General features: G+C 38.2%; 1 protein-coding gene across 2 annotated transcripts in view; it reads right to left on the bottom strand.

Annotated features, from left to right (window-relative positions):
- LOC137238059 (estradiol 17-beta-dehydrogenase 11) overlaps window positions 1–24,428 on the bottom strand; it is a 58,487-nt gene continuing 34,059 nt past the window's right edge. The window contains exons 2-7 of one of the 2 annotated variants that reach the window (XM_067762623.1): window positions 14,886–15,041; window positions 11,101–11,277; window positions 10,959–11,031; window positions 8,118–8,295; window positions 4,418–4,543; window positions 1–534 (exon numbers count right to left, since the gene is read on the bottom strand). In XM_067762623.1, the coding sequence (XP_067618724.1) occupies window positions 447–534; window positions 4,418–4,543; window positions 8,118–8,295; window positions 10,959–11,031; window positions 11,101–11,277; window positions 14,886–15,041 (798 nt within the window). In that variant the 3' untranslated portion in view covers window positions 1–446. The remainder of the gene's footprint in view (window positions 535–4,417; window positions 4,544–8,117; window positions 8,296–10,958; window positions 11,032–11,100; window positions 11,278–14,885; window positions 15,042–24,428) is intronic. The other variant, XM_067762624.1, reaches the window with a different exon arrangement.

Genomic DNA, 24,428 nt, shown 5'->3' with positions numbered 1-24,428 from the left:
TCTAGTATGTTTATGTATAAATCTATTTATTTAACTTTTATGACTAAGATTGTGCTCAACAAAAATATTTTACAATACACGAATGAATCAAGAAAGTTAAAAAATATAATTATAAATACTATAGAATTTATCTAAATTTGTACGAGTTATGTATGTAATAATCAGAAAATCTTTTAAATATAAAGAAAAATATATATAGAAATAAATGCGTAATTTTGTGACGCAGCGCCAAAGGTGTGACCGCAAAGCGTTGAGAAACCACTTTTTCCCCAAACACGCTCTAGTTGTTGATCATTGTTCTTAGCCTGAGGCACAGCCATCATTCCCCTCATCAACCGGCATGAACCTAGCTTGTATGTAAGTTTGTGGTATGTACAAGAACACTTTCGTTGTACGTACATATATATGTATTTTACTCTGCTGGACCACCATCACGGCCGTTTGTTTTATTTCCAGTAGAAGAGGTGAGAGCTGCGTACATCGAAATGGTAGAAACGCAGGAACATATAATCCTGCCATTTGGTGGGCAACAATCTGTTAACCAGTAGAAAAATAAGAAAGACAAAAACAACAAGTTAATGAGAAATGCAGTAAAGTGAATTAAAATGAAATAAAAGCGAAAATTACAACGGCAACGCTTTTCGCAATTGCAACATAATTAAATAATAACTGTAAAGTGGCGCATTCTTTCGACGGTTTGTGTACTTCCTTTTTTGCTTTATTTTTCTTTTTATTTTTTCACCAATCTTCTTAATTGAATTTAATTATTTGCAGTGTTTGTAAAAATGACCGAACATTCCCTTACACTTTGCGCACACTTTGCGTCTACCCGTATATGCAACAAGTATTAATAGAATAGCACATAATACTGCTTTAGGGTTATACAAAAATATATGTCCAGTTTCCTCATAGAATTGAAGTGAATTTAATAGAAAAAGCCGACCATTTCTTATCAGCTATATTAGCTCTCATCCAGTGTGTTTTCTAGCTCAGAATCGGGGTCAATTCTAACGGGAATTCTCTGGATCATGAGCTGTTATAGGCAGATGTCGCTGTTGTATTTCACTTAAAGCTAAAGATACACTGAGCGGCGCGTTATGTAGCGGCACCGGCGCTTCACTTATTTGTTTATTAGATCAACATTAGTCGTGTTTTTTTAGACGTATATACGTCTACATTTGCGCGTAAAAAAAGCGCGTACTTCACTTAGATAATGCTTAGGATTCCCTTCTAGCGGCAACTAGCTATAGAACATTTTGTAAAGCGTAGACACAACCCTCTCTTGTATGTCTGTGTATAACCTATTGCTGAATCGGTTGATGTGAATAGTGGACACACACCATTTGTAGAGGTGATTCATAGAATTAGTGTAGAGGTGAAACATAGACACATATTTCAATTGCATCTGTGTATAATACGTATTGAAATTTAGGAATACTAATTTTATGCGCAGCAACTTCAGAAGAGTAGATAAAGCTTAACGCTTAAGGCCGCGGCACAATGACATTTTTCATATAGATGCGTTTAACACAAGCTTATGCATTCCAATACCATCGCCGCAAACAACCAAGATGTTGCGTTTGTAAATATGAAGGAACTTCAGACTTGGTAATTGAAGTTTATTACGCCTTGCCCATTCACATACAAAATTTCGCGAAGTACTGTTATAAAAATTCTCCTTATACAACAAAAATACTTGCTAACATATTTTGTGTCGTATTGGATTGTTATATTGCAGTTTTTAATTGCTAAAAATGTTAAATTTACCAACCAGCCGCTGGATATGCATTGCTCTATAAGAATACACGCAAAGAATATTTTGCCGCGTAGTGAAGTGCAGCAGCTCAAGGTGTATTTAGCTTAACACCATACGGCTAAAAACCAAGCAGCGACATATATTCTTGAAAAAGTAGGTTTTATTAAGGCAGTGTTGCCAAATTTAAAACAAGAAATTAACAAACTATCTGGCTCAAATATTTGTACCAGACTTCTATCTAAATTTATTTGGCACAAATCATTGTTGTTGCATTTACATGCTAACTTGTTTATCTTGCACCGAATCTTTTCGACGGCATGATGACTATTATTATTTCTAACGTTAGGGGGACTCGCTCCATTACTGATACTTAGCATAGACTTGACTTGACTTGGCGTAAACTTGGTAACTTAGCCTTGATTATACTCCACTTAGCGCATACAATCTGGCATCATAATCAATAAATGTCTATTTGTATGACAAACTGTCAAAATGAAATTGAAACTAACAAATGGCATCTCAAAATGTAAACGTCACTTAGAACTTACATAGAAAATCAAAATTCAACAGACTTCTAAGTCAAGTTAAGTGTTGCTAAGTTTTGAGTAATCAGTAACATGCAATGTTCATTTAACAGAACTGTAAGTGACAGTTCTCAAGCCAAGACAAGCCTATGCTAAGTATCAGTAATGGGGCCTTTAATCTTGCAAACAATGCGCGTCTGTATGGAATGCACGGAAGTCACAATAAAATATGAACCAATATGATATATGTACAAAGCTCTAATCTTTTTATGTTTTGATGGGACGATGTGTGTGAAGTGAATTTTCAACTCTTCCAACCAGTGGAGGTCTACCCTCTATTTTTTTCCAAATGCGGGTGTTGAATGCAACCATACATCTTTCAGATAACTTTTCACTCGAACACTGCAATAGCCATCTCATCTTCTCTCGACACCGTCCATGGTTCCGAGCCATACATCCAGAACGGTATGATGAACATCTTGTGGAGCGTTACTTTTAAATTGCCTCCTCAGTCCATAGTAACACTTGTTGGTAAGAGTTACTCTCGATATGATTTTCGTGCTCATATTGTGTTCGCTGGTTAATGCTGCTTACCAGATAGCTGAAGTCTGTCACAGCCTCGACAGCGTCAACAATGACGTGGCTGGAAAGGCGCGAATGTGCTGACTCTTTCTTAGATGGCAGTAGGTGCCTTCTCTTGATAAGGCAGAATTTAAGGCGCGTTTGTTAAGACTAATGATCTCACTAGCATAGCATACGCCAACAATTGTACGCTCGTATAATAGATTGTACCAGCGCGGTTTATATCTGCTCGAGAAGATCTTTACCAATCCTTACTGATCTGGCGGTGTATATGAACACCATTAAGCAAAGTCTTTATTGCATTTTCGCGCTGTCAAAGTCTGCTTTAAGTCGACAAAGAATGGCGAGTGTCCATTCTCTTATCAAGAGTCATCTTCAGAATCTGGCGTATCATAAAGATCTACCTAGTCTGAAGCCTCACTGATTATTTCCAATCAATTTGTCGAATTAGGCTTCATTCCAGACAAACCTTAGTCGCGATATTAAGTTGGCTGGTTTAGCGGGATCGCCTTTCCTGTCGGAAGAGGTAGAGCACACTTAAAATTATTTGAAGACATGCGCACGCCTGACCATATTTTGAAAATCATCACCTCTCCCCCTCCGTGTTTGATAACCTCGGCTGGTCTGCGACTCTCACTTCGGCATATTTGGGTGCCGGAACGTATTTTTCGTCATCAGAGGTTGGGATATCGGGCTCGTATTCCCCCACAAGCTGGCAATGAGAATGAGTGCTCCCTCCTCAACTTGAGCGTACTCTGTACGTCAACTACCAGGTCGAGATTATCATTCCTGCAGAAATTTAACCCGGGCCATCTATCATTCATCGAATTTTTTGGAATAATTTATAGGCATTATTCCTGTCCGCCATTAAAAAGAGAGGACTGTAGACTCATGACGGGTATTCTGACTGGACACTGCCTTCTGGCGTCACATGCCTTTAAATTAGGCTTGGTCAGCGATAGCAGATGTAGGAAGTGCGGATTGCAGGAGGCAACGATCGAGCACGTTCTGTGCTCGTGCCCTGCGCTTGTCAGGCTAAGACTCCAGACATTGGGAGTGGTACAGCTGTCAGATCTAGAAGCAGCAAGTGCCTTAAGTCCTAGGAAGCTTCTAGTATTTGCCAAGAGGACGGAGTTATTTTATATATATATATAAAAAATATGTCCTGGTTTTTAATAAGGTTTTTCAGTTTGGTCGTTAATACAAACTTTTGGTAACACTACGGACCCATTAAGTCTATGTGATTGTTTTTCCAACATAACATCTTATGTGTCTAAAAATTATATGTATCCAGTGTATTTTGTTTTTGGAAGATGTGTAAAAAATTGTGCTACATATGCAGATAAGCTGATAACCACCGTCCTTGAATACCGCAAATATTTTATCAGATTGATAAAAGTGATATATTTTAATTTTCACTTGGCTGTATGATGTTTCATTACAAGTGGAGTTATGCCTGTTTACTTTTTACTTTAAGAAAACGAAATATTCAAAAAATTCCCCTTTTAGAACCACCTTAAAAAAAACATGCATACATACACACAGATTCACTCACCTGAGCAGCCACACGGTGAGCGCAAATATTTTCGGCACGTAAACCATACGCTCGTTGAACAGGATACCGCGAACGATCTTCTCGGCGACGTAGGTCGTTGGCAATCCAGGATAACTGGCCATTATGCTGGTTTATGACGGGTGTAGAGACGGGAGAGGCACACACGCATACAAACATGCAACGCGTTAGTTTTACACGATTTGAGGTTGATCCAATTAAGGGGCCAAGCGTTATTGGTATTACAGATGGTAATTGTCATAAAAATTACAATATAAAATAATTACAGATTCAATAAAGGTAGGTATCAAGGCGTGCATACATATGTACATACATACACACAAATAAATATTTTTATATGCGGATATTATTGTATTAATGAAAGAAGAAACAAATAAGGACGGGACTGTCTTCGGCTATGCCGAAGACTTCATACCTTTCATGAATGGGGCTGAACAATAATCTTATCCCATTCGTAATCTCCGAATAATCGGATGTATAAGATAAGAAATATATAGTGAACAGATCTACATACCTAAACGATTTCTAAGATAAATATAAAATAAAAATAGGTGGGTACTTTGTGTGAGGATGCAAAGTTTCAGGTTTTTTGTGGTCTGCGTGTAAAAGCTATGACTACGAATCACGTATTTCAAAAATATATGACGTAAACGTAACTATTTGATGAAATTTGATGAATTTTGAAGCTTCTATCCGTAAAAAAGGGGCAAAAATGACAGTTTATATGAAGTATATAATATATATACCACCGATCTCTATGATTTTTTCAGACAAAAATATATGCTATATACGTAAGCATTTGGTGAAATTTGAAGCTTCTAGCTGTTAAAATGGGGCCGAAACCGCAAAAAAAAAAAAAAAATATATATATACTATATATATATACTATATATACCATCATATATATATATATATCACCGACAATATGTGCAATATACAAAATTATATGGTGAAGTTTGAAGCTTCAATCTGTTAAATTGAGTAAGATATTACAAAAATCCTCTTTTTCTGAAAAATCGGTTGTATGGAGGATATATGCTATAGTGGTCCGATCCGGCCGATTCCGACAAATGTCTAATCGGACACCCAAATACACCCGCTCCCCAAATTTTATCAAGATATCTCAAAAATTGAGGGACTAGTTTGCATACAAACAGACAGACGGACAGACGGACATGGCTAAATCAACTCAGCTCTTCAACCTGATTATTTCGGTATATTTAATGGTGGGTCTATCTATTTTCCTTTAAGGACTTACAGTTTTCGGTTTCGTGACGAAATTAATATACCATTTCATTTTCATGAAAGGTATAAAAAATCGACAAGAAATTAAGAACATGCCATGCGGCAGCGTTGTGTTGCAGGTTTGCTGCTGGGATATCTATGATAGTATGAATGTAGGCATGGCGGATTATTTGCCGATAAAGCCGCATAATGTAGATAGGTACATACATATATGGATACCAACATTTGCATAACTACGTGTAAGCACTTTTGATTATTAAATTCTTCGACAAAGCATATGCACTCAGTTATCATATGCGTATAATGGTTGTATTTAGCATTTTCGCCATCCATGCCGCATAGCATTATTAATTGGTTTTCTCATCATTTCACATAACAATTTGTAATATGTCGGGCAAAACATATTTGTAATCGCTTATGTAATTATGTACCTACATAAAAAGGTTAAGTGCAATTATGTCAATGGAATTAAAGTCAATTGACATTAGTTCTCTTTTGAATAGGATTAAAATCAATGGCATTGATTCGCAACACAAATCATGTTGGAATTAACTTGTTTGTCATTAATTCTCTTTACAATTGTTAATTAATGAAAAATGATTTTCACGCCACAAGCGAAAATTTCATGCGAATTTCAATTCGCTTAAATTTAAAATTGCGCAATTTTTTATAAAAAACTCTTTTTTTACTTTCTAGAAACTTAATATTTTAGAGTAAAACTAAAATATATTTTTAATTCTTATATCCGAATCAACGCCAGTAACTTCAGCTAAAATATTTTTTGCAGGTCTAATAACCGCAACGCTATTCACGGCTAAGCACGGTAAAAAAAAATCAGTGTCAAAGCGTCTTAAAATCAATTGACATTAATTTTTTACGGGTTGCAAAATAATGCCAATAGCACTTAATTTCATTGACATTATTGCACGTCACGAAAATACACACGTTTGTAAAACCACTTAATTAGGCTGGGTCGACTTTTATTTCTATAGTGAGTATAGTAAAACGGAATCTATGAAACATATTAACAGACTTGCTCTTTATGTACGGACCCGTTTCGAGAGTTGCCAAACCCCTCATCGGCAACATTTTGCCCTCGCTGTAGGACCAAACAACAAAACTTGGTGCACCTAAGGGGCTGCTTCACTAAAATGAGAAGTGTGGCCCCTTCATTTCTCTAAGAGTGTCAAGTAAGTTTTGCGATTTCAACTCTGTCAGTAGCCGGGTGCTTGGATTTCAATATCGCACACAGGGCCTGGTACTGGTTGTTGTTGTTGTAGCAATAAAGACACTCCCCGAAAGTTTTGAGCAGTGTTACCGATGTTCATGGCTCGTTGTGGTAACAGACATAAATTAGGTACTAGCCGGCCATCTCAGAAGCGATTTAATATGACCACATCCCTGAAGATTTTGGGTAGTGTTATCGATGTTCATGGTCCATGCCGATACATATATAACGAACGTTCCGGTAACAGGCACTACTAAGATACTAGCCTAACTATCTTAGGAGCAATTTAATATGACCACATTGAACCTTCTAGGCCATTCTTCCCCAACCCGAGTAGTTGTGGTTGACAATTGAATTACGGAAGTTGGGAATCTATAAAGCTTTGTATTGCTCTTATCAGCCCCTTGAATAAAATTATTTGCGTGTGATCTCGAGAGGTATTGATAACACTCATTTTTTTGATCTAATGAGTAAGATACCGCCTTGCTTGGCTCTCACTCAAACTGTTAAGAAAGCATACGGAAATGACTCAAGGGTTGTGCCCTTGTCCTTCCATTCGCCTTTCCTCCCATATCACCGGGGACCCAATATAGAAGTAAGTTTCCCTCTATGCCAACACATTCTAGTTTGAGAGATTTTTGTCTTAATGCAGTGTTCTCGCTGTTTCAATTACAGCTATTCTAGCTGAAAAACATAAATCTGGCAGCTTTTAGGATCCATTTACAACGGAATCATTCATGCTACAGCCTGATCTCGCAGTTGTACTATACTCATGGCTGTTACGTTTCTAGCTGGGATACTCATAACAGCATGCAATGCTTCTGTCGGAGTGTGTCTGTTTTCTGTTTCTTGATCATCGATAACCCCTTGAAACCCCTAATTGAGCAGTTTTTGGATGGCTTTCCACAAAATAGGGACTCCATAGAAAGGAATACGATTGGGGATCGTTGCAAAGTGACGGGGAAGTTTTGCAGAAATAAAAGTAACGAATGTATTCATTTGTGATATCATCAGTGAAATTTTTGCGTACGTTGCTCCCTTTGGCCAGCTTATGTTATCTTAACGGATTTTTATTGAAAAACAAACTTTGGAACGTTCCATTTAGTTCGTTTTTGCTATACAGATTTTTAGCATTTTTTTCACCCAGCCAAGTTGACCAACGCTAATGCGGTATGCATACATACATACATATACTCAATACACACTCACCCAGCATCGCTTAGTAGCGGTAAATCGCCACTTGTCTTCATTAGATAGGTATTTGCTACGGTTGTACGTATGTAATCACAATCGGAGAGGCGCAACTCGCAACGCAGAGCTTCCATGAATCCCATAATTCCATATTTTGTAGCCGTGTAAATACCCGCACCCGGCAATGGTACCAGACCTACAAATAATGAAATTCCAATATTTGATTAGTTATGTGAAGATATTTAAGGCAGCAATTAATCGATGGTGAATGATTTAGTAAATTCTGTAATTTGAAATTGATAGCAAACCGTATTTATTAGATTATGCGGATTATGCATGTAAGTGAGGAGTTACAATAACAATACCAGCTTTTCTAGGAGCGAATAGCTTATTATTAAAAAGGTTTATTTTGATTTAGTTAAGAGGGAGTGTATGGGATTCTTATACTCTTTAATTTTCATTAGGAGTGCTCTTTATGAGTACATTCGCCTGGTCAATTATGTCTCATTTATTCTAAATTATACAATCAAACTAGTTGCTTTTACGTGTGCACTTCATAAGGATGCACAGATAAACCCTCTTCCGGCACGCCGGCTTATCGGGTGCGTGAGCATGTGCGCTAAAATATGACTCACTTTTTCAGCGGGAGGTATGTCATCGACTCATCCAATTGCTCATCATCTTGGCAGCATCTGTAGCGGAAGCTTTTTGGTATACGCCTCCGTTGGATCATAGTTAGGGGAAACCTGTATATATCCTTACTGCCAATATATATTGTTTGAAAAATAAGCTACTTATTTATTTCTTTTAATCACAAGAGTATAACCCGTAATTTTTCTTAGGTGGGTGAAAACAGGGCTCGCTTAAATTGGTTTCAGTGCCTTCTACGGACATCTTTTCCGCTAAATCTTTCTCCTTGGCTTAGCTATGACAGAGAATCCAGCAAAACATTGATATTACTGTCAGGAACTTCTCCATTAGGTTGGGCTGGGCCTGATATTTTCAAGGACCAACCTTCATTGCTTATTAAAGCTCAGAAAGCTATACTACACCCAATAGCTTGCACCTTTATATAGAAAGCGCTTGACACGAACTCATTATAAGCTCAACCGTTTTTGCCTTGGGGAATGGGGCGTAATTTTATTGCTTTTGGTGCTTTGGCATCGCCCTATAATACTGCCTTGAATCACTACTATCTTCGCCTTTTAGTGTGAATACTAACTTTGACAATGTAGTCAATTTTAAGGACTGCCACATAATTTTTACACTTTGCCGCTCGTCTTTCTAAGTAATTGGTTGAATGTGTCCACAACAGTTAGCTTAGGTAAGGTTGAGTGGTAACCCCGAAAAGGAAAGCTCACTTAGATCCGAGTTAAGTTAACGACTACGTAAGCCATAACTACTGAGAGAATCGTTGCATGACGGTGGTTTCAAAATAAAAACCTGGCGCGATTTATCTCCAAGGAGATTTTATGCCGAACTTCTCTTCCAATTTGCATTGTAATGCTTTCTAACTTTCCCTACAAAATATGCGGACTCCAAATGCGAAGCAGATTAATTTTCAAGCTTTTCATTGAAGAAATACACTCGAAGTGTTTTCCAAACCACTTCCGAGGGGCGACACGCTTCGAAAAAACATTTTTCTAATTGAAACAACTTTTTCTTTTAACTTTTTATGTTTTTTCCCGGGACTTGGACCCAAAAGCTTCGACGTGGTATTTGGAGCACGCTACCACAACACTACGGTGGCCCCTGACAAGTCCTCCGGGGTTCTGAGTGAGCCTAGAACGGTATACTTTCGCTTATTTCAGGCAAAATTTGGACAGTGATGCATGAAATAACCCTATGATTCCACTTCATCATCCTACAACATTAATAGATAAGCCTTGGATAAGCATCTAGCTACCCTGTAAGCGCTAGTGCGCTCAGCGGTTGCATTGTTTGCTTAATTTTCACAAAACCTGGACACCCTAGCAAACAACTGCTTTATCTAACCCCGCCTTCAAAATGATTAAAGGAAAATCGCCAAAATCTCCATCTATGAGGAGATCCAGTATCTTCCTACACGGCCGTTTGATCCAGATAAGCATAACAAGGTCCTAGGCAAAAGTCACACAGAATTGGTAAACGCCTTCGCTTGGATGCGTCCGCTGATCCCGTCATCAATTTACACTATTATACCCTGGCAGAAGAAGAAATCATATAAACAAGGCCCGGCTTCGTTCTGGATACTATAACAGGTTAAACTCTCATTTTTTCAAAACCAACCCCGACATGAGTATTCTATGTCGCATGCGATTTGACCCCACAAGGCACCAACTATCTTCTCAATTGTAATGTGAAACCTACGCCTCTAACACTAAGTTCCCTTTGGTCCACCCCCTTGAAATTGCTAGTTTCCTCGGACTCCCGTAAGAGAACTTTGATAACAATTGAATGGGTCAAAGCACTATTTACACAACAATAACATGTCCGCATGAAAAAATTCGATGAAGCTCTCTCAGCCCTATTAATAGAAGTACCTGTCCTTTAAGAAGGCTCCACTCTTTGCTTTTTCGCTGCACTGGAAAGCACAGTTACATGCCGTTATTAGGGCTATAATATGATATTATTGCTTTCCACCTGCTCCTCAACAGTGACAACCACTTTGAGTAGTCTACGTTTTATTTCTACATATTGCTGAAATTTGACACAGCCCATTTTTCCTAGAACTTTTAAAGGTCCTTTCCTTCTCTATATATTTAGGGGATGCCGAAGATTATATATACCTAAAACAAATGGACTGTCAAGGCCCTCTAGACATATCTCGAGATACCATCTCAAGAACTTAATATCAAGGTCTCTTTTTTTTAAACTTACCTGCTAAAGCCGCCACCGCAACAACATGTCCTGATTTCCTCGCTACCATTTTCGGTAAAAACTCTTTAACGGTCTGTAACATTTAATTTTCAATATTATTCATGTATGCATACAATTTTTATAAAAGTTTTATTATACTCACCATAATATACGAGCCCAAATTAACGGTCAGTATAGTTTCAATTTCGTCGCTGGTCAAGTGTGGGGTTGACGTCATAGGCATTAAGGAGGCATTGTTGGCTAAAATCTCAACAGGACCCAATTCTTTTTCAACTTTCACAGCCATTAGCTGCAATTCACGTGGTGAAGAAACATCGGTCTATCCAAAAATTAATTGGAAATTTTATATTACGTATTCTTACAAGAAAAGTGCCTCTTTTGAATAAAGCTTAATAGGAGGTACTTATAGTTAGTAAATGATTTTAAAGAAACCCCTTATTTAATTGAAATCATACTTTTAAATCCAACCATATGCAAATAAGAATTCAAGTGTCTAAACAGATTATAATTGCCTTACATACAATATGCAAATAAAAGTAGGAAGCTTTTGATGCACACTTGCACATAAATGTAACCGCCTGACCGTATATCACCCTGCAGGAAAGTCTAGCTTGGAACTGATATAGGTGGATATGGCTGGTTAAGTAGGTACGAATGACAGCACGCACCAATTTTTAAGGGGGTCACATTTCTAAGAATTCTCTTCCCATAATCTTATCATGGGCGTTTAGACGTAAGAAAGCTACGAACCCTCCCAAGCGTTATCTGACATTAATTGGAAACATAATTTTCCAGAGCTCAGTGGCATCCTACTGCTGCCAGAGGCAGGTGTAGATAGATATGCTTTACGGACCAGAGAAACATATTCCTTTCGCACATCATGATCTTGCCAATGAAGCCGTTGGAGTTTAATGTACTGCTCTATATTCACCAATGAGTAAGTAAACTTTTTCAAATTCTCAGCAGTTGTTATCTTTTGACAGTGTGAATAAATCCCACCCGTAATCGTGATTGGTACGAAATGTCTTTACATCGCAATGTCGTACTCGGTCTAAGGTTGTACTTGTTGCCAAAGGCTGGCATTTGCGGGAGATACCAATGCTAGGGGTGAGGTACTTTTGGCTTTTATTTTAAACTGGGGTTTATATTTCTCTGGTGTCTAAAGACCTGAGTTTCGTGGTATGAGGCTGAAGCATTCTCTCTGAGCATTTCATTTCATGTGGTGCATACAGCACTTTATTATCGAGTCACGTCACAATAAAATTTTTTTTAGAAATATCAGACGAACTAACTGATAATTGGTAGGGCAGTAGGACCGGTGCGTTCTGAAACCGCTGTGGATGTGCTTTTTTCTCTCCTGTCTACTGAAAACTCAAGAGGATGCAGGTGTAAACCTCCAAGGTGAACGGATGCACTTATAGAACTGAGGGCTCACAATAGGCGTTTTTTCAGCAAGCTCAAGAGGAGTAAACTACCTACGGTCTGAGAGAATTTTTAAATATAAATTTCCTGTCTAAGCTTCTGCGAAAACATAGTAGGGTGTGATAAGTCTACGAGACTCAGAAATATCTCCCCGAAGGATTTCGCTCGATTGAGTGACATGGGCGATATGAATGGAAACTTTGCAATGAGTGGTAAGAAATCAATTGGATTTCCAATGGCCGCTTGTTTTTCAGATATTTCAGTAGAGCAGGAATCTGCTTCACTGTCAGCGACTACCAGCCAAAGAGGAATGCCATCCAGTCACCAACTTGCATTGACCATTAAGGCCCGGTTTTTCAGTAGTTGGTTAAGCCAAGCTTAAACTAAGTTTGCTTAAATTGTAGTCAAATTTAAACTCTAGTTAAACTACTGAGCAGTTTTTCAGTCACAGTTTAAGGCCGCGTTTGGGGGTAGGCTTTTTGTACGGCAACACTGTTTTTTTTTTTTATTGTCTAGATAATTTGTAGATACGGTAACACTTGGATTTTATTTACCCAAAAAACATGGAAAAAAATTTCTCTAGCCTTAAGAAATAAATATCTAGTTTCAGAGCTGATATCCAACTTCATTCTCCAATCACTATCCAACCTTTGAGAAATTTTTTAAAATGTATAGTTCTCGAGTTGACCTCCAACGTCATTCTCAAATTATTTTTTCGAGTTTTGAGAGATTTTGTGAAATGCGCAGCTTTCAAATGCATATCCAATACATTTCTCCAGTTTATATCCTACTTTGGATATCGAGTTGAGGCGGGTTGAAAAAAAATCTTCCCCGCGGTGGTACCACCAAAGCCAACAGCTGTTTATTGTGAGAAATAAACACCTGGCTGATAGCAGCAAAGAAGCGCTATTAATTAAAAATAAGTTATACATATTTTATTTTCATGAAAATAATGTAGCATTGTAATCTTACATTTGAGTCCAGTGAGAGAACCATGCATAAATACAAGTTGGGAACTATATTTTTTTAACTTAAGTAATAGCATTTTTTGCTTTATACAAAATTTCCGCTCAGCTTAAACTTCAGTTAAAATAGACTGAAAAACTATAGAATAAGTTTAAGTGCAGTTTAACTGAAAAACTGCGTTGAACTTGTACTGAAAGCCCGGGCCTAAATCTTTCAAGCTCTATAAGACTACGGGCCGGATACCATAATTCCTGCGAAACTTCGGAGAGCTTTGGGGATTTCCTGCAGCTGACTCAGCAAACTCTTCGAAATTTGGCATAACGATCACAGCGGAGGTGAAGTGCCGGCTTACAGAAAGAGAAGAATGGTCATGATACAAAAGGACGGTATTATTTTCTTGCTTTTCGTCGTGAACTTGATAGTAGGGGAAGCTTAATGTCCTAAGCAGATGACTTGGTAATCCTTGTATGGGGTATACACTGAAGGGCGTTTTACAGAGATAGCTGGGTATCCTGGCCATGTGGTCTGATTTTTGCCGATTAGGTTTCAACCTGGCAAAACAGATCTGGTTTTATTCACGAAGAAGTTCAAGATCGCCGATTTAGACCATAATGTTTCTGGTGCTGTTGACAGAACAGATGAGTTATGCACGCTTTTTATTGAAGCTTAATATAGAAGATAGTACTAAAACGCTAGTGCTGCCTTGTGTTGCTATCAGGGATCGGTTGTTAACCCCTAGGGGCTCTCTTCAAGGATGTACATTGGATTTATGTAATGATAGTTCTGCCGATCCTCTTCTATGTGGTGGACACTTAGTACACTGGCACTACCCGCAATGCTGAATTTGTCGATATCGGGGATTCAAGTTTGGAAATCATATTCACTCGGACACTAAATAGTTTTAACTTCGTTCCTAGCGGGGCAGCCTACTGTTTGCCGGCTTCCGTCCCTTGTTGCTGAGACCGCCACTCATGCTCCCTCTCGGGAAGAATGAAGTGGTGAACTTCTTTACATATTGTTCGAAATTGACGGGAGGGTTGAGGACATTATTTTGCAAGGATCAAGGAATTGGACAGATATTCTGGCTTCCGCATTATTACAACGTCTTTTAATCGGAGGTCTCCGATATTAACCACGCGGATATCTATTGTCGAGCGACACTTGCGTACTCAACGACGCTGTCAATACAGGTTACGGGATTCCAATGGCCGCTTGCTCTATGAAAGTTTTAAAATCATAGGATGAAATAGAACTTTGAAATATACTAAAATTTGGTTTAATTTAAAAGTTGCTTAAACAATGACAAAATAAAAATATGCATGAGATCGCAAATAGAAACCGAGGTAAACATTTTAATTGATAGCAGGATAAACTGAGGTGGTGCGATTGAATCCTCCTTAATACAGTAATTGGGTATCAATACATATTCCTGCGGGGCGTGTATATAAGAACGTAAATATGCATATGAACATATAAACAGAGTACTAGCCAATTCTGTATGTCGATCTTGCATCACAATTGCACTACGGTTATGCCTACCTTATATGCCTTGGCTACTGCGCTTGGTATTTTGGTAATGAGGTCAACTGTTTCATAGCAGCCTTTTGAGTGTACATCCACAATGGCCAATTTGCAACCCTTTCGGGCTAATTCAATGGCGATTTCCCTTCCAAGGCCATTACCTGCACCAGTCACCTAAAACGAAAAGGAGAAAATAGTAAACAAGTGGCTTAAAACTGTATTTTAAACAAACATGATAAATGATGAAATAAAATAGACCATGGTTTAATTGGATTAAGACTATTTATATAAGTTAGTTTAGGATTTTAATAATTGCAGATAAAATTCTGAAAGTGTATTTTTTGCAAAGCTCTAGTCCTTACATATAAAACTAATTTTACTTCGTGGACTCAGCGCTTGACCGCCTTGGCGTTTTGGCCATCTCATAAGAAGTCACCTGTTTCGCGATAGCTGATGCCAATTAGAAGCAGCAAGGGAGATCAAATCATCCTCCGCCTGCCTTTTCCAACCCAGCGAAGACCGAAGGCCTCGCTTTTTCTCTGCTTCAAAATAGGGGTGTCGATAAAAAACTTTCTTGGCAAAAGTGACTTCATCCATTCGTATAACAGGAATAATCCAACGGAGTTTTATTTCTGCGTAAGAGTCATATACCTCATCATTGTTTATGCCTCATTGGATATTAGCTTCCAGTATCAGTGACAGGACCACTTCTTCCGAATACTCCAAGGACGATCTTTTCTTCTCTCGATAACGTCCATGAATCCGAGCCGTACAACAGGGAAGGTATGATGAGTGACTTGTAAGTTGACACTGACATTGTTATTGCTGTGAATCCTGGCTCCCAGATAATCGAAGTACTTTACAGTATCAAATTGTTATCCATCAAAAGTGACATGGCCGCCAAAGTGCTTTGTTTGAAGTTTCTTTTGCTTTCAAACTGCTTGGGGAGTTCCTTTCCAGTCCTTACTGAGTTGTATTAATAGTGCTACGCCCCATTCAATAGGTGCGATCATTCACAAATTGGCATCAAAGTCCTATTAAGGGAGTCCAAAAAAACTAGAAGGTTCAACAAGTGTGAACCATAGGAAAATTATTGTAAGAGGCGTAGGTTCCACATTATAATTGAAAAGAAATACTGTGTCATATTGTGTCGATATGTCGGTGTTCATTCTGGACAACCACCTGTTTCAGTATGCCGAACGAAGTTTGGCCAGAGTGACTCAAGTCTCCCAATGGTAATCTGCTTTCTTCTTTTGCAAGGGTTGAATATTGATAACATAGTTCACCGGGCGCGACCTAGCAAAGGTGTTTACGGATTTTGTGTGGATTGGGCTTAGGTTATTCTTATGCTTATCTGGATGGATCAAACGGCTGCGTAGGCAGATGCCGGATGTCATCATAGTGCTTTCGAATATGTTTCCTTATCCCTCTTAGAGGCGGAGCTAGATCAAACAGTTGGTTGCTATGTTGTCTCGGTTGCTGACCTTATGGTATTATTAAGCGTCATTTGATAACTCCCCAGTCGAGAATTGAGATATTTTGAAAATTTTCATGAAAAGTGTAATCTTGCATTCGGTCTTGAAGTAACTTGTGAAGTGAAAACACAGCTCGGAGCTTCTGTCAATGTATGCGAAACAAAAATGTGTCTCTAGAGTTCTAAATAACTTTGAGAACTAGCTGATAGAAAACAATTTAGCAATGAAATATTTTTTTCTCATTTGTCATTGTCCGATGAGGACTTATCTAGTGGAAGAAGCCGTCTTGCTATACTTACAGCAAAAGCATCCCCACTATATCCCTTTCATTTTTATTGAATGGTTAATAATGAATTCTTGTTCTGCCGATGCCAAAATGAAACCAGAAAACACAAGAATGCAGAGAAAAATCACAAACGTGCATTGCTAACCTAATTAATGCGCTTCATTGTTAAAATGGTACTCGTACGTCTGCCTCATACAACAACAACAACCCACAAATAGACATCCAGCTTGACCAACTGCACACACTTGTGTAATAATCATTAGCAACATTAACATTATCATTATTATCATCATTGGTAGTATAATTATCATCAATTTCACTGAATAGACAAACGGCAGTCAGCAGCCAGCCAAGTCGAGTCATTAAATACTCACTGTGTGTAGTCTTCCAACTCAAAGCAATGAATAAAATCAAAAGGTTTTTTTTGTTCTCCAGCTACTTACAAGTGACATACATTTGTATAAATTGACATATTTACATCGATATGTAACGAGTGAGATAATTGGTTTATTGTTTTCGCATTACTCATACGCCACAGTGTGCGGTCAATCGAAATCACTCAAAAACTTATACATACGAATGAGTAAAAAATAATCATAAAATCAATTATTCTTAACTAAAAACAATTTTAGATGAAAAGATATTTTTACACACATATGCATGTATGTATGTATGAAAACTTGCTTGACATGTTATTTATTAATGGGGTGCTGAGACCTTTGCCACCGACCTCTGCTAGCCCATATGAGCGTCATGTAGTGATGTGCGCTTAGCTCAGTCACTGCCATTGTGTTTGGGTAAGTTTTATTGTACAATATGTAGTGTGGTTTTTGATTATTTGACATACTATGTCTAAATATTATTTTCCAGTAATTGAAAAATGTCAGTATAAAAAACATGGCTTTTAACATTGCAAATATCTCTTAAAATAAAAACTTTGTGCAAAGTGACCCCGTAATACTCCAAAGTCGCCACTTTCAGTTCAGACATTTCTACTCTTACTACATATTGACAATTGAGTCAGTTGCCGCACAATCTGCATATATCTTTGGAAAACGCTCTATAGCAGAGTTGGAGTTAACAACATCCAATATCAAAACTTAACTGTTTGGAAAATTTATCGTCTCAACATAAATGTGACTTGCTTATTTTGAGCTAATATAGAGTGGTTTTAAAACCAATTCTGAGATAGCACGATGATCCAACTAATTTTCAAAATTGGGTATTTCTTGGCATATAGTGAAAACATAATTTTCGAGCTGGCAGACAAAATAGGCGACTTTCCACCAACACGCTAGATTAGGTTAGGTTGAACTGGTTGAAAATAAAGACCTTATATAGACTGAATATGACCATAGTGTTACCAGAATTTGTTTGAAGGCCAAACGCAAAAACTCAATTAGGCACCATATATTATAGAATAACTTGATGTATCAAACAAGATAGAATAACTTCGTTCTTTTGGCAAATACTAGGAGTTTTCTAGCGCTTAACTTAATTGCTGCTTCGAGATCTTGCAACTCTGCTGCCCCTACTAGTTGGAGCCCAGCACACGAACGCAAAACATGTTCAAACGTTTCTTCCTGCAGCGCGCATTTCCTCATCGGCTGTTACTGACGAGGCTTAACTTATAAGCATGTGACGCCAGAAGGTAGTGTCCAGTAAGTATGCTCATCGTGAGTCTTGTGTCTTGTCTTTTAATAGACATGAGTAACTTTGTGAGTTTAATGTTCATGCCTTTCCTGCTTAATGGATGATATGCCACTCTTGTCTTCATTTGATTTCTCCCTAAAGGATTGGGACATTTACCGTCAACTCATCAAGTGCTGCACCCTCCTTTGCCAACTCATCGGCATTTTCGTTGCCGTCTATCCCTATATGACAGGGAACCCAGTACAGATGTTCCATCGGCCTGAGCGAAGACTTTAGCATGCTTCTTTGTATTTTAGGACATTTCTTAAAGAAGTACTGCGTGAGATTATTGCCTTGATCACCGCCTGACTATTAACACATATATTACCTGACTGCAGCTTAAGCACGCTTTCTGCAGAATTTCTGCTGATTTCTTCATGACTACAATTTCCGCCTGAGATATTGCAGTGATCTGGCAGCCTCCACAGCACAACTGATCCCTTCCGTTAATTTGGAACCATCGCTATAAACGCTATAGTATGTTCTGCCATTTCCTCACCCTTGCGCTAACCTTGCGGTTCTGTTGTGACCTCCAGATCTTTTTATTTTCAGACACGGAACTATGTAGTCCGTTCGCTCTATATTTAATGGCGCTACGCTGCTGTAACGAAATGTCATGCACTTCAGCGCACCGAGGCCTTAAGCCTTCTTGAAGTTCCTTGCGATATGTTTCTGGCTTTAGGTCAGTTGGTGTGATGTACAGAATGGCATGCAATGCTGTTGTCGAGTTAGTTTTCAGGCTCCCGCTATGCTAAATTCATAATCTGCAAACTCTCTCAAGTTTTTTTGGGAAACGTACATTTTTCTGTTCCTGTCCACCAAACTAGGACCCCGTGGTATAGTATGGGTTTGACAACTGTCGTAAATGTGGGAGTTTTGGGCGGGAGACCCCATGTGCATCCTAGCATCTTCTTGCACGCATACAGTGTCACGAAGATATACCGTGAGTTTTACTGGTCGTTTGTCGAAGCGCCTAAGCAAGTGACTGATGACTAGCGTCCACAGCATTGGTACCTCACTTTGCGGCGTTCCTCTGTTTACGGATTGTGGGGACTCTAATAGAACCCAATGCCGCGGCATCATTCTGCAGCTTAACATAGAGCCGATATATTTTGTTAAGGCCGTATTTACTTCAATCGAGTTGAGACTGTCGATGCATTCTCGCCTCAATACATTGTTGAATACCTGGGCAATGTCCAGAAAACCACCTAAGGCATACTCCTGGTATTCCAGGTCTTTCTCTATGTTCCTAGCCACCCAATTCATTGCAGTATCAACTGATTTTGTTTGGGGTGAGCATGTTGTACTTTTGAAATGAACGTCGCACTCTCTTTTTATGTAATTTCTCTAAAATTGTTTATGTCATAAAAATCATCATGAAAATTTACCGCTTCTAACGAAATTTTGTAAGAGTATTGTTTACAGTAATGTTTCTTGTACAGATTGGCTGGTTAAAGCCACGCCCACTCTCCATACCCAGCCTCCTGTATATCATGCCGATCGTTCGTTAACAGATTGAGTAAAAATTGAGAAATCCCTATCAAATTTAGTACACATGCCTGACTGAATCCAAAATATATTAGTGTCGAAAATTGGTAACATTTTTTAAAAAAGTGAAAATTTAAATAAAACTCGTTTGATTTATTAATGACAACCCTAATGTATATATATGTATGGTTTACTAATGTTTCAGAAAATTTAAAATTTTATCTCGATTTCCGATTAGCATAAGTCATATTCAGTGACACGTTTGACAATTTTCGTTAAATTAATTTTCATTTAAATATTCTTAGCTGACTGCTTGAAAAATCATTACGGGAACGCGTGCCAGCCCTAGGGAGGTGGGGTGGCAGTATTCGACGCAGTACAAGTGGAAGTAAGATTAGTGGAACATATGTAATAATTTTATTAAAAAAAGTCGAGTTTCCATTTTTATTGCAACTAAATTTTCTATCTGCCGTGCATCAGATTTTATTATTGAAACCCCAATTTCGCCAGCATTTCCAAATCAGTCGTGTAATACACCCTAATATACAAAATTGGCTTAAACGAATATTGACAGCCGCCAATCAGCACAACGTGCTTGTGATCGTAAACAAATGGCAAACGCTTTTTGAATACAAAATTCGCATATTTTCGTTTAATTAGATAACTTTTGTTAGTTTTTCGCATTTTTCTATATTTCTCACATTTGCATGTTATTTTACTATGTGTGACTGCGTTAATAAAAAAATTGTTTTTTTTAGTATGTATATATTAGAGATATACGCCGCCGCCACCGATTTCGGCGTTTTTTGCACGCCGCCGCCGTATGTCAAAAATAGCGGCGCGGCGGCGGCGGCGGCGGCGTCCGGCGCGATAATATATTTTCTACTCAGTTAAGACTGTCTAGGCCATTTATTGTTCATGTCGAAAATTGGACGGGCACATATATTTACCAAGTGAGGCTTTGTTCTTCGCAAGAACACTAAATGTGGTGAAGCCAAAGTTTTCCCCAGACAGTAGAACAAATGACCGGGTGTGCTACTGGTCTAACGTAGTGGGTAGTCTGAAAACTGAAGCCGTTATTTATAATGAATTCTTGTATCAAAGGCCCGGACAACAACATTTTGAACTGAGCGTATAAACATAACATCTTTCAACTTAAAATCGGTCGACTTTCATTCTAAAATATCGTTTTGGGTTAGCGAAGACTATTGAAATCGATGTTGTGAACACAAACGTCTGCAAGTTTTAGTCTACATTAAAAAAAAAAAGGTATTCACGGTACTTGCAAATTTTAAATTATGTAGGATTATACTATTTTCACCCATGAGTTACGCAATAATATCCACTTGGACTGCTTATGATTTCGAGGGCGGCATCCCTGGCCGAATAGTTATTCCCTAACGTTTCAAGGTGTTTCTCTGGTAGTGCTCGGCAGTTTAAAATAAAAAATAAAAAATAAAACCTCCGAAGAGATTTTAGGCCGAGCTTCTCTTCCAATTTACGTCGTGCTCCTTTTTTTAATTTTTCCTACAAATTGGCGGGACGGGACCTACTTGTTTTATGCCGACTCCGAACGGCATCTGCGAGGCAGATGAGTTTTCACTGAGAGCTTTTCATGGCAGAAATACACTGCCGAGGGACGACCCCGCCCAGAAAAATTTTCTTCTAATTGAAAAACCTTATTTCAAAAATTTTGATGTTGCTTTTCCCGTGGTGTGAACCCAGGGCATCCGGTGTGGTAGGCGGAGCACGCTACCATCACACCACGGTGGCCGCCATGAGTTCCAGTTCGCAGTCCTATAGCTTCTGTGCTGGCATGTTGTATGAGGGCCAGGAGGCGTGGTAGTGACTGGTAGTGGACAGGATTGCTACTGTTCGTACTTCGGGAATTATAGCTCTTAAAACAGCCGAAAAAACTAGATACCCCCTTTGGCGCGATTAACAATAGACCAGCGTTGGTGCTCATCGTTAAAACTGTGCCATGAGTATTAAAAGACCATTAATAGCAACCGTAAGTCGCCTTTGTGCGTGACCAGCAGGTGGTCAGAAATAACTTAAAGAAATCGTTTCAATATCGAGTATTAGAAGTTAGACCAGAACATCTCCTTCGGTGAAACTACGCTTTGTAGAGATATACAGACAAAAGTGTGACCATTTTAAGTACTTCAATTTTTTTCGGAAGACGCAGGCTAGGGGCTAGGTTCGAAGCCTCCCTGGAGTAAGTGAATGAAGGACAGTCCCTCCGCAAGGAGCTGCTCTTGAAATTTTTTTAACGATCCGCGAGACTTTGAGGATCTCTCCGAAATTGCCAATACGTTGATTCCCTTAAATACATACAAACAAAACCCTTCCTAAATATTATTTTTTTAAATAGAAAAAAGCTTTTTAAAGCAAGAACACCGGCGTACACCGGCGCGCCGCCCACGCCGCCGCCGCCGATATAGTGATCGGCGTAAACCTCTAGTACATATGTGCTTTGTTTCTAACATTAAGATTTTGAATGCCATTTTTATTTGTTATTAAAATTAATTGGATACTAACCGTTTTGTTTTAAATTACGATTTGAGATATACTAAATACCTATAATATAAAAAAACTCGTTCAATTTAAGTTTTAAATATATTTAATGTTTCGTTTGTGACCAATAAACGTTTTAAATTCCTGACATTTAATTTAATTTGATTACTTGATTTAATTGAACACGTACAGGGCTTACCACAAATGTCAGAACAGCTTACAAATGAATTAGGTTATTAAAATTACACTGAACAGCACTGGAACACTGGATTAAAAAGCAAAATATAATTGGTTTTCGAGTTAGCAGCCAAAACATAGATATTATTTTAATTTTTTATTTAAAAAACCAAAAAAGTAACAATGTGGGCATAGTCTGCCTTAGTTGTTATTTGAGTTTTATAGACTTTTTTAATTATAAGTTTAAATATGTGTAAACAGTGATGAACAAGAAAAAAACCAATTCAAAGTCTGGGACCAAACTCTCTGTCATTGTGGATATGACCATAGACGTCAAATTTACAAATAGAATGAATCACCTGCTTTTGAAAGTGACTATCGTGCTCTCATCCTGTATCTCCTTCTTACACCGCTGAAGATAGGCCTTATTGAACATCCTGTTAAAACGCTAAAAAGTAGCCATTTTTCACATCCTGTCAGGCAGTTGTCAGACAAGACCTCACACTTGTTTTATCCACAATGCTCTCTAACGTGATGTAAAATAAAATGCAATTCAAAAGCTGCCAAAACAATTTTATTAAAAAATGTTGATCTCAAAAAAGTGCCTTTTTTTAGAATTTTTAAGCAACTTCGCGAAAAAGTTAAAGAACCAACCTGTTATAGCCATGATTAAAGTATTAAAAGGTAAAACCATTCTCTTTTCGGCGGCCATATTGTTTTTTTTTTTTTTTTTGATTTAAAAACAAAAATTAAATCACTCTCCAAAATTTTTTACAAGGCCAATCAAAAGAAATGAACAAAAATATTTGAACCAAGGCGAATTCATACCGGGTGGTGGCAAAACGAATTCAACCAATTCGCCGCTCAGAAGAATGTCAAGTCAAAAGAAAATTTTCATTGATTTCGAATAACTGCCATATTGTTGTACAAGGCGTTGTATGGAAAACAATCAAGAAGAAGCAATCAGATGTTGGGATAACAACACCTGGTACTGAATTCGCCTTGATTTGAACGCTTGACTTTTTCAAATGATTTGTTTTTTTTTTTTTGATTTATTATAAATCAAACGGAAATTTTTTTTAAATTTTTACAATTCGGTTTCCTTGTGTGGACTTGGAGGCAGTTACTTCTCCGCAGCTTAACTTACCTGTCTGGTGATGATGACAAGTAGCGCCGATGTTGCTGGTCCTGCTAATGTTAGCAAATAAGCTGCCTGATGTTATGTGAAAATTGTAACCAACGTGTAAAGCTCTGTGATCCCAACGTGTAAAGACACTGTTGCCCTTGATAGGTATGTAGTGTTGCACCGATGATTATCCCTAAGCTGTTTCAGCCGGCCCATATTTTCATCCCTCAAGTAATATTCACAAACACTGAGCCAATCTTAATATATGTATGTATACTAGGACTGGGATTGAGACTCGGAGTGGGACTGGAACAAAATACATACCACCCTCTGCGACAGGCAATAAGGAATGAAGAAGAATGAGAACAACGTGAGAGAAGAGAAAAGAGAGAAGGAGACTGAGAAAGAAATAGAATGAGACAAACATGGAGGGATATGAAGCGAAAAAGACGTAGGGTGGAGTGAATAAAAGGATCAGGAAAAAGTGAAGAGGGGTGGGCGGAGGGCAGAGTTAGACGGAAAAAGCTTATTAAAATGTATGCAGATAGGCCAAATTTAGGGCAGAACAACGCCTGCCGGGTCTGCTAGTATATGTATATAAATTTCGTGTCACGTTGTTTGTCCGCGATAGACTCCTAAACTATTTAACCGATTTTAATCAAATTTGCACACCGTGTGCAGTTTGATTCAACTTGAAAGATAGGAGAGCGTTCATGTTTGCTTCTGGGAACCAGGAACCGATCTATTCGAAAAATTTGGTATATAGGTTTGCCTAGATAAGTATTTACGACACCTTTTTT

The sequence above is a fragment of the Eurosta solidaginis genome, chromosome 1 (assembly GCF_040869045.1).
Source record: "Eurosta solidaginis isolate ZX-2024a chromosome 1, ASM4086904v1, whole genome shotgun sequence".
Classification (NCBI taxonomy): Eukaryota; Metazoa; Arthropoda; class Insecta; order Diptera; family Tephritidae; genus Eurosta; species Eurosta solidaginis.
Note: the sequence above shows the minus strand (reverse complement) of the source record. Positions and strands in the feature narration are given on the sequence as shown.